Here is a 13,140-nt window from a genome sequence, read left to right as displayed (position 1 = left end):
ACCTTTAACTCACCTTTGACTGACAGTACCTACAGAATATATTCCATTATCCAGAACTGTTTTCATTAGGGCGTACAAAGTGAAATAGTTGTCAAATGCAACAATACATTTACTGTTTTTCAAAGATGAACGCAATTCCAGAGCAACCCTTTCACCAAGGGGAATATTGGCAGTATTGTCTTCCACTTTTCCATAATAGATCTGGAACTTCAGTAGATAGCCTGTCGTAGCATCAGTCAGGCACCAGACCCTGTGCCCCCTTTTTATAGGCTTCATGGGCATATATTGTTTTATGCTTGATCTTCTGTTGAAAGGTATCATAGCTTCATCCACGGATAATCTGCCTCTAAGAAATTAGCATTTAGGGCGTCAGTCAGGGCCTGACTCTATATAGTTTATCATATCCATGAGCACCCTTCCCCACTGCCTTCGAATTATCATTCAGGTGAAGGCTTTTTTAAAAAAAAATTGAATCATTTTAGAGTCATCATTTTTGACTCTGATCCAACATGCAGAAGGGTTATCTGAACTCCAGTAATTTTATTACTGTGGCAATTTGTGGATGCCCATAATGATAAGCAACCCAATAAATGCTTTTATCTCAGAGTCTGTCAAGTCCACCCAGTTCTTTCTTCTTACAGATGTTTCAAAGCTCAGTCGAAAATTGTGTCGCTCTTGGGGTGCATACAAGTTTGTTTGTTCAATATTCTAAATGGTATTTTCATTGAAGATCTCAAGAAAGTACTCATATTGACGATTCATTTTAAAGAATGCTTTCTTTGGCAATGCTAAGCTTTCTCTAACAGAGTCTATGTCTAAAAACTGAGGCAGTGTTTTATCCCAAGCAGTTTCAGCATTCTCATCACCATCACTGAAAACTGGAATTTTTTTTACTCTATGGGACACCTGCAGAGACTGAACACACTCCATGATGGACTGGAACATTCTTTCCTACTGAAGGCATTTGTTATTGTAAATTAGCAGGAGATTGTAGGTGAATGCCCAGTATACGAGGGCTATCCACAAAGTACATTACGTTTTGGAATTAAAAATAAATAAAGTATAGGAATTTTTTTTATTATATACAGATGAAAGCCACACTTAAATACTACTTTTCTACATAGTTGCCATTTAAATTAAGGCACTTATCGTAGCGATGGACGAGCTTGTAAATTCCTTCGCCGTAAAATTCGGCCGCCTGCGCCTTCAACCACATTGTTACCTCTTCTTGAAGCTGTGCGTCGTCATCAAAACGCTGCGTAGCCAACCACTTCTTCATTGCTGGGAATAAGTGGAAGTCGCTCGGTGCCAGGTCGGGACTGTACGGCGGATGAGGAAACAACTCCCACTTAAAAGATTCGAGAACTTCACGAGTGGAATTTGCCGTGTGGGCCAGGGCGTTGTCGTGAATCAGCAAGATCTTTGAGCCCAACTTTCCCCTGCACTTGTTTTGTATTGCTCTTCTGAGGTTGTGCAGAGTTTGGCAATACCTTTGAGAGTTTATTGTAGTGCTTCTTTCCAGGAAATCCACAAAAATCACGCCTTTTCTGTTCCAAAAGAGGTAACCATGTGGTTGAAGGCGCAGGCGGCCGAATTTTACGACGAAGGAATTTCCAAGCTCGTCCATCGCTACAATAAGTGCCTTAATTTAAATGGCAACTATGTAGAAAAGTAATATTTAAGTGTGGCTTTCATCTGTATATATTAAAAAAAAATTCCAATACTTTATTTATTTTTAATTCCAAAACGTAATGTACTTTGTGGATAGCCCTCATATTACTTTCCTCGTCAGTTGAAAAATTGTCTGATTCAATGCCGAAAACTGACGCATTCTCAGGAAGTGAGAAGAGATATTCTAGCATGTCTTCCTCTCTGGTAAAGTAATTCTGCAATGAGAAATACCTAAGCTTAGTGAATACGCCTAATAGCACAACAGGAAACAGGCCTATTGTCTACACTAAAAGTTTGAAATAGTGCCAGACATATGGCCAACATGGGCCGTGGGAGAAAATATTCCCACATGTTAACAACATATTTTTGGTGCTTTAGAATCGACTAGAAACTTTCTTTCATGCAGTAACACAAAGAAAATTGCATAAAATTTTGAATAAGTACCATGGAGCTACAAATGCCATTGTATGCAGAGATACAAACAAAATCACGAAATTACATCAAAACTATGTCTACTTGCCACCAGATTGAGCACAACAGACATATAATACTTCATCAATTGTTGCCAGAGTGACTGCTGGCAGCAGCGGGAATTTTCATGTGTTTCTGATTCTAGTCTATAGGTGGCAGCACTAGCTACATGTGGGAATGTCAAGTCCTTTGGCCGCTGGAGGACATTAAAGTATGTGGGAAGATGTTTTCCCATTCCCCCTGAAAGGGTTAACTTTGACTGTACTAAACAAATCTTGAGTAATTTCAGCAATGCACAGGTTGAATGTACAGTTCTTATACACAAAAATAATTTCAAGTTTTGACTTCATAATAATTCCTAGTTCAGCTTAATCATCAAACACTGTTTATTGATATCTGTTTGGACTTCATTTGAGATACATTTATGTTTTCTTTAACATTCATGTAGTAAATTGATAGGAGAGGGGAGGAAGCTGCTGAGTACCTTGCTTCCAACCTTCTCTTGTAACATTACCAACAACAACAAGAACAAAAACAAAACCTCAAAATTTTATTTCAGTCAGCTCATTGATATGCATGAGGCTGTAGGTGATTTCTGTGAAGTGTGTGGATTTGTTTCAATGTTTGTTTAGCTAGTGTATGTACATTTATAAGATTTTTTTTAAACTTGCCATTTCACTTACATGAAAAGTGTTTGGATGAAAATTATATTTGTTGACACAGTTTGTTAAAATGGTTTAAATGATGAAATACCTGTTAAGAATATGAAAGATGAGTGTTGCCTGAATGTCAAAGGATCAATACTGTAGGAATATTAGTATCACAAGTATGAGGTTTAGTTACAAGTATAATTTGCATTTTGACTATTACTATGTAGTAACTGATTGGTAGTTTGAAAGAAATACTTTCTTCACTGTCATCTGTTTAGTCCTTGATATTAATAAGCTAGTCATCATCGCCCTCCCCCTTCTTTTTAAATTGTGTTTATTGTTTGGTGACTGCAGATTTTGTCACTGCATTATTAGTGCTTTCCTTAATAAATTCCTAGGTTCACGTGTATTCATTTCTTTCATAAGCCACACATTGTCCACGCTAATCTGCTGTTTCATAGTTTTAATTCATACAAAATTTATCAGCATGAGTAGATCATTATTTGAAACATTATTGTTTCTTTAGAACAGATGTGAAAAGTAGAACCTATTTCAATCTTAATATGCCTTTTGTTTTGTAGGACATCACCTGGAACACTAGCCCGACAGTTAATTGAACTTGGTGGGAACCGCACAATGACTTTGGAAGTACGGCGTAGGGTGCGTCTTGAAGGTGCTGAACTTGAAGAACAGCAGAGAAAAGAAAGAGAAGCAAAGGAGGCCCGGGCAGAGAAAAGGTAAAACTTTGAACAATTTAGTATTCAAGTTCATTCATCATCAATAATCCAAATTAAAATAAGAGAAAGGCAACCACACATCTTTACCTGATTGATGTGTGTTGCTTAGAAACATGCAACAGAAAACAGTATTCATGCAAGCTTTCAAGCCCTTACCCTTTATTTAGCAGAAGTAAACATATTCACGCACACAACCACACAGGCATCACTCCGACACACACTGCTGTAGCTATGGTTTTTACTAGAGAAAGAGCAAGAGCTCAAAGACTAGTCATTAATATTCATCAAACCTTTACTGTAGTGCTGGAATCACTCCAACTGTGCAAAGTATACATTCATCTCAACAGGGACTTTCGTATTTAATGTGACCCTATTTTGCAGCAGGTGCATTTTTCAGCTTTTGGTGTAGGAAAATATCAGTGGGGGTAAATCTGATCTGTACAGTATATAGTCAGTAACTGTGCCAATACAACTCACGAAGTTTCTGTTATAACTTCAAGTTGAACAAATATATTTCAAGGAAGACACAATACATTAAAGTCACAGATCAAGTAAACAGAGTAAGACGTGTGTACACTTTAACAGTCAAATCATAACTGAGTCCAAGTTTAGCGGCCGCTGGCTGGCTGGCCGCTTAGGTGGCGATGCTGCTGCATGGCTGGCAGACAGTGCCACATGTAGAAGACGCACCTAACTGCGCGGCGGCACTTTGAAAGATTGGCGAGTCACAACACTTTTCCTCCCTTTGAATTTTTTGCACAGGTCTTGATGGAGGTGGCTTGTAGATTGCTAACGTCCATAGGTTTTTTTGACTGGCCGTAAAGTCTCGAGGAGGAGGCTTCCCGTACGGACGGAAGTGTCCCCGATGATAATGGGTTGAGATGACAGGAGACGTGGGGGTCGAATCTGCTGGGGCCCCGTGCACCAATGATGGTCATCTGGTTCCTGCATGGCCACGTCTCCTGGTGGCGTCAGTTCTTGTGCTGGCACCGATATGATGTTGAGAAGACTGCGTTATGAGTAATGAGAGATTCCAGTATCCTGAGCGTCAGGTAGAGCCGAAGGTGGTGTAGCGGCATCCGGAACAGGCGTCGCCGGCACAAGAGGCTGAAGCTGGCCCGAATGATGCACTGCAACACCCGTGTCCGTCTGGATTTCATACAGGCGTTGGCCACGGTGTAGTAAGATGCGGCCAGGACTCCATTTTGGCCACCTGCCATATCTCCGTACCCATAAAAGGTCGTCGGCGGTGAACCGGCCAAGCAAAGGCACCTGCGGCTGTGAGGTGGAAGGCCGCAGAAGATGAAGTAGCGTGCGGGGCTGTCGGCCATGTAAGAGCTCAGCCGGGCTGTGGTCGCCCATGGGGGTGAAACGGTAAGAAGCCAGAAATTGGAGAAGCGCATCACCAGCAGGAGTAGTTTCCTCATCTGAGCTTTAAATGTGCGGACCAGTCGTTCAGCCTCACCATTTGACTGTGGATGGAACGGAGGGGCCGTGACATGCACAACGCTGTGACGGGCACAAAAATCCGCAAAATCGGAAGAGGCAAATTGCGGACCATTATCAGTAACAAGAGTAGAGGGAAGGCCTTCCAAAGAGAAAATGCGAGTTAGAGCATTGGTGGTTGCTGCGACATGCAATGGACAATGAAAGGAAAGTTAGATTAGGCGTCAATAACGAGAAGCCAATAAGTACCTAAAAAAGGTCCCGCGAAGTCAGCATGAATATGCTCCCAGGGCTTCTCAGGCGAAGGCCACGGTGACAAAGATGACTTTGGGGTGGCGGCCTGTGACACACAAGGGCCACAGGCAGTGACCATGTGTGCGATTTCAGAGTCGATGCTGGGCACACATGACAGCGCGCCAGAGATTTTGTGCGAGAGACACCCCAGTGCCCTTGGTGAAGGAGGCACAAGACCGAAGCACGCAAAGACGCAGGTACCACAACGCGCGGCGAAGCATTTTCGGTGGAAAGGAGGGTAACACCATCCCTAGCCGTGAGGCGGTAACGCAAAGCATAGTAGTTCCGCAACGGATCAGAAGTCTTAGCAGATGGATGATCTGGCCAACCCTTCTGAATACAACGTAAAACCTCCAGAGAGGGTAGGGTCAGAACCTGTAGCAGCCGCCAGCTGGTCCCTGGTGATGAGGAACCCATCCACAACCCGCTGCTCGGCAACTTCCAGGTGGAAACACAAAAGTTCGTTCCTATCGAATGCCGGATCAGAACCCATGGGAAGGCGAGACAGTGCATCAGCATTCGCATGTTGAGCCGTCGGCCGGAAATGAATCTCGTAATTGAAACGAGACAATTAAAGAGTCCAACGCTGGAGGCGGTGTGCAGCCTTGTCGGGAAGTGATGTTGATGGATGAAACAAGGAAACAAGTGGTTTGTGATCCATAACAAGATGAAATTTGGATCCATAGGGAAAAGCACCAAACTTATGAAGAGCATAAATAATGGCCAAAGCTTCTTTTTTAATTTGATAATACCTTTTTTGGGCATCCGTGAGCGTTTTGGAGGCATAAGCAATGGGTTATTCAGAACCGTCAGAAAAACAGTGTGCAAGGATTACACTGCCCCCTATTGAGAAGTGTCTGTGGCAAGAACAAGATGTTGGCCAGGTCAATAAGTAGCCAGGCACGGGGCCTGTTTCAGCATAGTCTTCAATTTCTGGAAAGCCGCATCGCATGACCCGGACCAGTGAAAAGGCACGTTTTTATGCAACAGGCGATGCAACAGCTGAGCCAGCGAAGCAGCAGACTGTAAAAACTTGTGATAGTATGCTATTTTCCCTAAGAAGACCTGCAGTTCCTTAACAGATGTAGGGCGAGGAAGGGCATCAACCGCAGCGACTGTTTGCTGAAGCGGACGAATGCCATCCCGAGAGAGTTGAAACCCTAAGTACGTGATAGATGCCTGAAAAAAATTTTGATTTCTGAAGATTACACTTAAGACCGGCAGTCTGTAAGACATGGAAAAGTGTGCGGAGATTTTGAAGATGTTCGTCAGTGGTGGAGCCAGTGACAACAATGTCGTCCGGGTAATTTATACATCCAGGGACAGTGAGCAATAATTGTTTCAAGAATCGCTAAAAGAGAGCAGGGGTGCTGGCAACCCCGATGGCAATCATTGGTATTGATAGAGGCCGAAAGGCATGTTAAGGACCAGAAACTGCCGGGAAGCAGTGTCGAGAGGAAGTTGATGATAAGCTTCTGACAGGTCAAGTTTAGAAAAATACTGGCCTCCACCAAGTTTAGTGAACAATTCTTCAGGTCGAGGCATAGGGTAAGTGTCGATAAGGCATTGAGCATTTACAGTGGCTTTGAAATGCCTGGAAGTGACAGGAAGCAAGACCCCTGAAGCAGTGAGACGATCCAGCTGCCGTTTGACCTGATCACGAAGGGCCACAGGAATGGGCCGAGACCGAAAAACCTTAGGCCGAGCAGTGGGTTTGAGTGTGATATGAGCTTCAAAGTCGTTTGCACGGCCTAACCCAGGAGAAAAAAGGCATGAAAATGTCGTCGACAAGGAATCCAATTGAGCATAAGGAATAGCATCAGAGACGATATTGACAGACTCATCTGAGGAGAACCCAAAAACGCGAAAGGCATTGAAACCAAAAAGATTCTCCGCGTTACTATGGTCAACCACAAATATGGGAACAGTGCAACGATAGATTTGTAAGGTACCTCAGCATCAAATTTTCCCAAGAGAGGAATCTTCTGTTTATTGTAAGTCCGTAATTGCCTAGTGACAGGTGTCAGGATTGGAGAACCCGACTGAAGATACGTCTGAGAATTGATGATAGTGGCAGCAGAACCAGTATCCACCTGCATGCAAACATCTCGACCAAGTATTTGGACAGTGAGGAATAACTTCCCTGAAAGGGAAGAAGTACAATTGACAAACAACACAGAATCAGCGTCATGTTCATGAACATCATGTATGCGGTCGGATTTGCAAACGTATGACACATGACCCTGTTTTTTTTGCATTTGTGACACACGGCCCAAAGTTGTGGGCAATCTTCTCATGAATGTTTCGTAAAACACTGCAGTCATGAAGGAAGTTGCCGTGGGTTTTGCTGCAGTTTCTTAGAGGTTTGTTTACGGTTAGGCTGAGGCTGCGCTTGGGGGCATACTGCGGCCACGTCAGCCGGTGGGGACACGCCACACACTTCGTCAACATCGCACAGAGGTTGTATTTCCCTGACGTCGCCCCATGCCTCTATTTGTGCTCCAGCGTTGCGAGAAATTTCAAAAGACTGAGCGATGGATAGGACTTCATCTAGAGTCGGATTTGTCAACTGAAGGGCATGTTGCCTAACTTCTTTGTCGGGCGCCGGTCAGGTAATAGCATCCTGTACCATGGAATTGGCATAGGATTCTTTGTGAACTTCAGTAACAAATTGTCACTTTCTACTGAGGCCGTGAAGTTCAGCAGCCCAAGCGCGATAGGATTGATTCGGTTGTTTTTGACAATGATAAAAGGCAACACGAGAGGCTACCACATGCGTTTGCTTTTGAAAATAGATGGACAGAAGTGAGCACATTTCAGCAAAGGACAAAGACGCAGGATCTTTGAAAGGAGCCAATTGCGACAGCAACCGATACATTTGAGGTGAAATCCATAAAAGGAACAGACTTATATATTTGTTCGTCCGCGACATGAAATGCCAAGAAGTGCTGTCGTAGACATTTTTCGTAATCAGATCAGCCTTCCACTGTCTCATCGTAAGGAGGAAAAGTAGGTAGAGACAACAACGAGAGATGCCCCGCATTTGATGCCGCGACGAAATCTCGAATCGCATTTGTGAGAAGTGTTTGCTGTTCTATGAGACCTTGCAATAGTTGCTCTAAAGTAGCCATGGAAACATGTGGGTCAACAATGGAAAACAAAAATCACTACCTCATCGCCAATTGTTATAATTTCAAGTTGAACAAATATATTTCAAGGAAGACGCAATGCATGGCCGGCAGACAGCGCCGAATATAGAGGACGCGCGTAACTGCGCGGCGGCACTTTGAAAGATCGGCGAGTCACAACAGTTTCATTATTGCAGCTGAAGAACTGTGAGCAGGTGCAAGCTCATGGCATAGAAGCTCTTTCTTCTAAAAGCAGATATTTGATATTGACAGTATCGCAATGCCCTGTGAGTTCCAAAATATAGTGTCTGTAATCTTTTTGAAGTGGTCAGTTTTGTGGAGCATTTTCAACAGCTTCCTTTCATCGTTCATTCCCTATTGAATACTAACACCACTAAATTTCATTGGCTTAATGAATCACCAGATTTAAACATTTTTAATCACATGCTAAGGGACTCACTCTTATCTTTAATAAATTAAATTAAGTATCTACGCTTCTGGTGTAGCTATGAGTTTTGTTTAATTTGAGCTCAATATTTTTTATATAAAATATTTTTTTAGAAGTAATTGATTAACCAAGAACTTTTCCTTTCAAAATAATTGTCAGTTTTGTTGCCTTTTACCCCTCCCTCCCTCCTAAATGATCTTGATGCCTCTGTTAGCTAAATCTCTACAATTTTCAGGTGAATATCTAGGTATAAAGAGCGTAAGTTGGAAGATTGTTTTTAAAGCCCTCAGGGGCTCAGCATTCATTTTCTGGGTAGGGGCTTGATGACCACAGGGTTTCTGAGCTGGGGAGTGGTAAGCGGTGCCTGTCCTCTCTCGCAGTAAGCTCTGGGCATGCTTCAACGAGCATGTGTGGTGCGATGGTGAAACGTGAGTCACAGGGAACAGGGATCTTGGCTTGATCATAGGGATTGTGATGATGATAAAAACCCCTATTACAAAATCCATCAGTCTCAAGGTGTGCTGCATATTGATGAGATGCATGGCTGTTGAGGTGAAACAGTCATTAACGGGAAACCTCTGGGGAAACTACCTCACTTCAGTTGTATAAGACTTACCTAGGCACATGGGGGCTCTGTCTAAATGGACTTCAATTTCCCTTGCTGTTCATGGTACCGAGATGGATCCTTCAAAATTTTTCATTCCTCCTCCCAGCAAAAAGAGTGAGCTGCTCGAATGTACCAACACCCAATAAGAGGGGTCATGTAGCCAGTTCTCCCAACTCAGAACTGTTTCAGAATTGTAGTTTGCATTGTGACAGAAGACATGGTGCTAATCAGACTGTATTTTTATTAGTTAAGGAAAGGGGAAGCTTTGAATAAGTCTTATCCTTTTCACATTCAAAAGGGTTTAGAGGGATTGCAGGTACGTTAAAATCTACTAAGCGGTTGCAAAATGGGTCACTGTTGGTGGGAACCACAAGATCCCAACAAGTGATGAATGTGCAGAAGGCCAAAAAAATTGGGAATATGCCACTGAGACTGAACTCTTTACCACATTAAACTACTGTAATGGTGGTGTGACATGCAGAGACGTGGTGGCCATCCCAAAAGGAGACAAAATTGAATGGGCCCAGGAAGGCATTGTAGACATGCAGAATATTATGGAAAGGGTTGTAAGGCAATTAAATCTGATTCGTTCATCCTCACTTTTGAAAGCACTAGACTCCCAGAACATATTAAGGCGAGTTATTTCCCCCCACCCCTCCCCACAATGAACCATGGACCTTGCCGCTGATTGGGAGGCTTGCGTGCGTCAGCCTTACAAATAACCATACCATAGGTGCAACCAGAACGGAGGGGTATATGTTTAGAGGCCAGACAAACGTGTGGTTCCTGAAGAGGGGCAGCAGTCTTTTGCGGGGCAACAGTCTGGATGATTGATTGATCTGGCCTTATAACATTAACCAAAACAGTCTTGCCGTGCTGGTACTGCAAACGGCTGAAAGCAAGGGGACACCACAGCCATAATTTTTCCCGAGGGTATGCAGCTTTACTGTATGGTTAAATGATGATGGTGTCTTCTTGGGTAAAACATTCCGGAGGTAAAATAGTCCCCCATTCGGATCTCTGGGCAGGGACTACTCAGGAGGACATCGTCATCAGGAGAAAGAAAACTGTCAGATCCCTTAATTGGGTAGGTAGGTTAGAAAATTTAAAAAGGGAAATGGAGAGTTTAAAGTTAGATATAGTGGGAATTAGCAAAGTTCGGTGGCAAAAGGAACAAGACTTCTGATTAGGTGAATACAGGGTTATAAATACAAAATCAAATAGGGGTAATGCAGGAGTAGGTTTAGTAATGAATAAAAAAAATAGGAGCGCGGGTAAGCTACTACAAACAGCGTAGAGAACGCATTATTGTAGCAAAGATAGATAGGAAGCCCACGCCTACCACAGTAGCACAAGTTTATATGCCACCTAGCTCTGCAAACGATGAAGAGATTGAAGAAATGTATGATGAGATAAAAGAAGTTATTCAGATAGCGAAGGGAGATGAAAATTTAATAGTCATGGGAGACTGGAATTCAATAGTAGGAAAAGGAAGAAAAGGAAAAGTTGTGGGCAAATATGGAATGGGGATATGGAATGAAAGAGGAAACTGCGTGGTGGAATTTTGCACAGAGCATAATTTAATCATAGCTAACAATTGTTTTAAAAATCATGAAAGAAGTTTGTACACGTGGAAGAGGCCTGGAGACAGTGGAAGGTTTCAGATAGATTATGTAATTGTAAGACAGAGATTTAGGAACCAGGTTTTAAATTGTAAGACATTTCCAGGAGCAGATGTGGACTCTGACCACAATCTATTCGTTATGAACTGTAGATTAAAACTGAAGAAACTGCAAAAAGGTGGGAATTTAAGGAGATGTTTCTGGATAAACTGAAAGAACCAGAGGTTGTAGAGAGTTTCAGAGAGAGAGCATCAGGGAACGATTGACAAGAATGGGGAAACGAAATACAGTAGAAGAAGAATGGATAGCTTTGAAAGATGAAATTGTAAAGGCAGCAGAGGATCAAGTAGGTAAAAAGACAAGGGCTAGTAAAAATCCTTGGGTAACAAAAGAGACGTTGAACTTAATTGATGAAGGCAGAAAATACAAAAATGCAGTAAATGAAGTAGGCAAAAAGGAATGAGAATGTCTCAAAAATGAGATTGACAGGAAGTGCAAAATGGCTAAGCAGGGATGGCAAGAGAACAAGTGTAAGGATGTAGAAGCACATATTACTAGGGGTAAGATAGATACTGCCTACAGGAAAATCAAAGAGATCTTTGGGGAAAAGAGAACCACCTGTATGAACATCAAGACCTCAGATGGAGAAACAAAGAAGGGAAAGCAGCAAAGTGGAAGGAGTATATATACAGTCTATACAAGGGCAATGTACATGAGGATGATATTATGGAAACGGAAGAGAACCTAGATGAAGATGAAATCGGAGATATGATACTGCGTGAGGAATTGGACAGAGCACTGGAAGACCTAAGGCGAAACAAGGTATTGGGAGTAGAAACATTCCATTAGAGATACTGATAGCCTTGGGAGAGCCAGCCCTGACAAAACTCTACCATCTGGTGAGCAAGATGTATGAGACAGATGAAATACCCTCAGAATTCAAGAAGAATATAATAATTTCAATCCCAAAGAAAGCAGGTGTTGACAGGTGTGAAAATTACCAAACTATCTGTTTAATAAGTCACAGCTGTAAAATACTAACACGAATTCTTTACAGATGAATGAAAGAACTGGTAGAAGCCGACCTTGGGGAGGATCAGTTTGGATTCCGTAGAAATGTTGGAACGTAAGAGGCAATACTGACCCTACGACGTATCTTAGAAGATAGAGTAAGGAAAGGCAAGCCTACACTTCTAGCATTTGTAGACTTAGAGAAGGCTTTTGACAATGTTGATTGGAATAATCTCTTCCAAATTCTGAAGGTGAGAGGGATCAGATATAGGGAACGAAAGGCTGTTTACAATTTGTACCGAAACCAGATTGCAATTATAAGAGTTGAGGGGGATGAAAGGGACTGCTGGTTGATAAGGGAGTGAGACAGGGTTGTAGCACATCCCCGATGTTATTCAATCTGTATATTGACCAAGCAGTAAAGGAGACAAAAGATAAATTTGGAGTAGGAATTAAAATACATGGAGAAGAAATAAAAACTTTGAGGTTTGCTGATGACATTGTAAGTCTGTCAGAGACAGGAAAGGATCTGGAAGAGCAGTTGAACAGAATGGACAGTGTCTTGAAAGGAGGATGTTAGATGAACAATAAAAGCAAAACGAGGATAATGGAATGTAGTCTAATTAAATCAGGTGATGGTGAGGGAATCAGATAGGAAATGAGACACTTTAAAATAGTAGATGACTTTTGCTATTTGGGGAGCAAAATAACTGATGGTGGTTGAAGTAGAGAGGATATAAAATGTGGACTGTCAATAGCAAGGAAAGTGTTTTTGAAGAAGAGAAATTTGTTAACATCGAGTATAGATTTAGGTGTCAGGAAGTCTTTTCTGAAAGTATTTGTATAGAGTGTAGCCATGTATGGAAGTGAAACATGGTTGATAACTAGTTTAGACAGGAAGAGAATAGAAGCTTTTGAAATGTGGTGCTACAGAAGAATGCTAAAGATTAGATGGGTAGATCACATAACTAATGACGAGGTATTCAATAGAATGGGGGAGAAGAGGAATTTGTGGCACAACTTGACTACAAGAAGGGATCGCTTGGTAGGACTCG

The 13,140-nt window shown here is 42.3% G+C and overlaps 1 protein-coding gene across 2 annotated transcripts in view; it reads left to right on the top strand.

Moving 5' to 3' along the window:
* Nucleotides 1-13,140, top strand: part of LOC126467465 (probable cleavage and polyadenylation specificity factor subunit 2) — a 188,982-nt gene that overhangs the window by 98,666 nt on the left and 77,176 nt on the right. For both annotated transcript variants that reach the window (XM_050096465.1, XM_050096464.1), the window contains exon 9: nucleotides 3,374-3,529. In XM_050096465.1, coding sequence (XP_049952422.1) covers nucleotides 3,374-3,529 — 156 coding nt within the window. The remainder of the gene's footprint in view (nucleotides 1-3,373; nucleotides 3,530-13,140) is intronic.

Source organism: Schistocerca serialis, chromosome 1, assembly GCF_023864345.2.
Source record: "Schistocerca serialis cubense isolate TAMUIC-IGC-003099 chromosome 1, iqSchSeri2.2, whole genome shotgun sequence".
In the NCBI taxonomy this organism is placed as follows: domain Eukaryota; kingdom Metazoa; phylum Arthropoda; class Insecta; order Orthoptera; family Acrididae; genus Schistocerca; species Schistocerca serialis.
The sequence above is the reverse complement of the archived record's forward strand: the minus strand, read 5'-3'. Positions and strand labels throughout refer to the sequence as shown.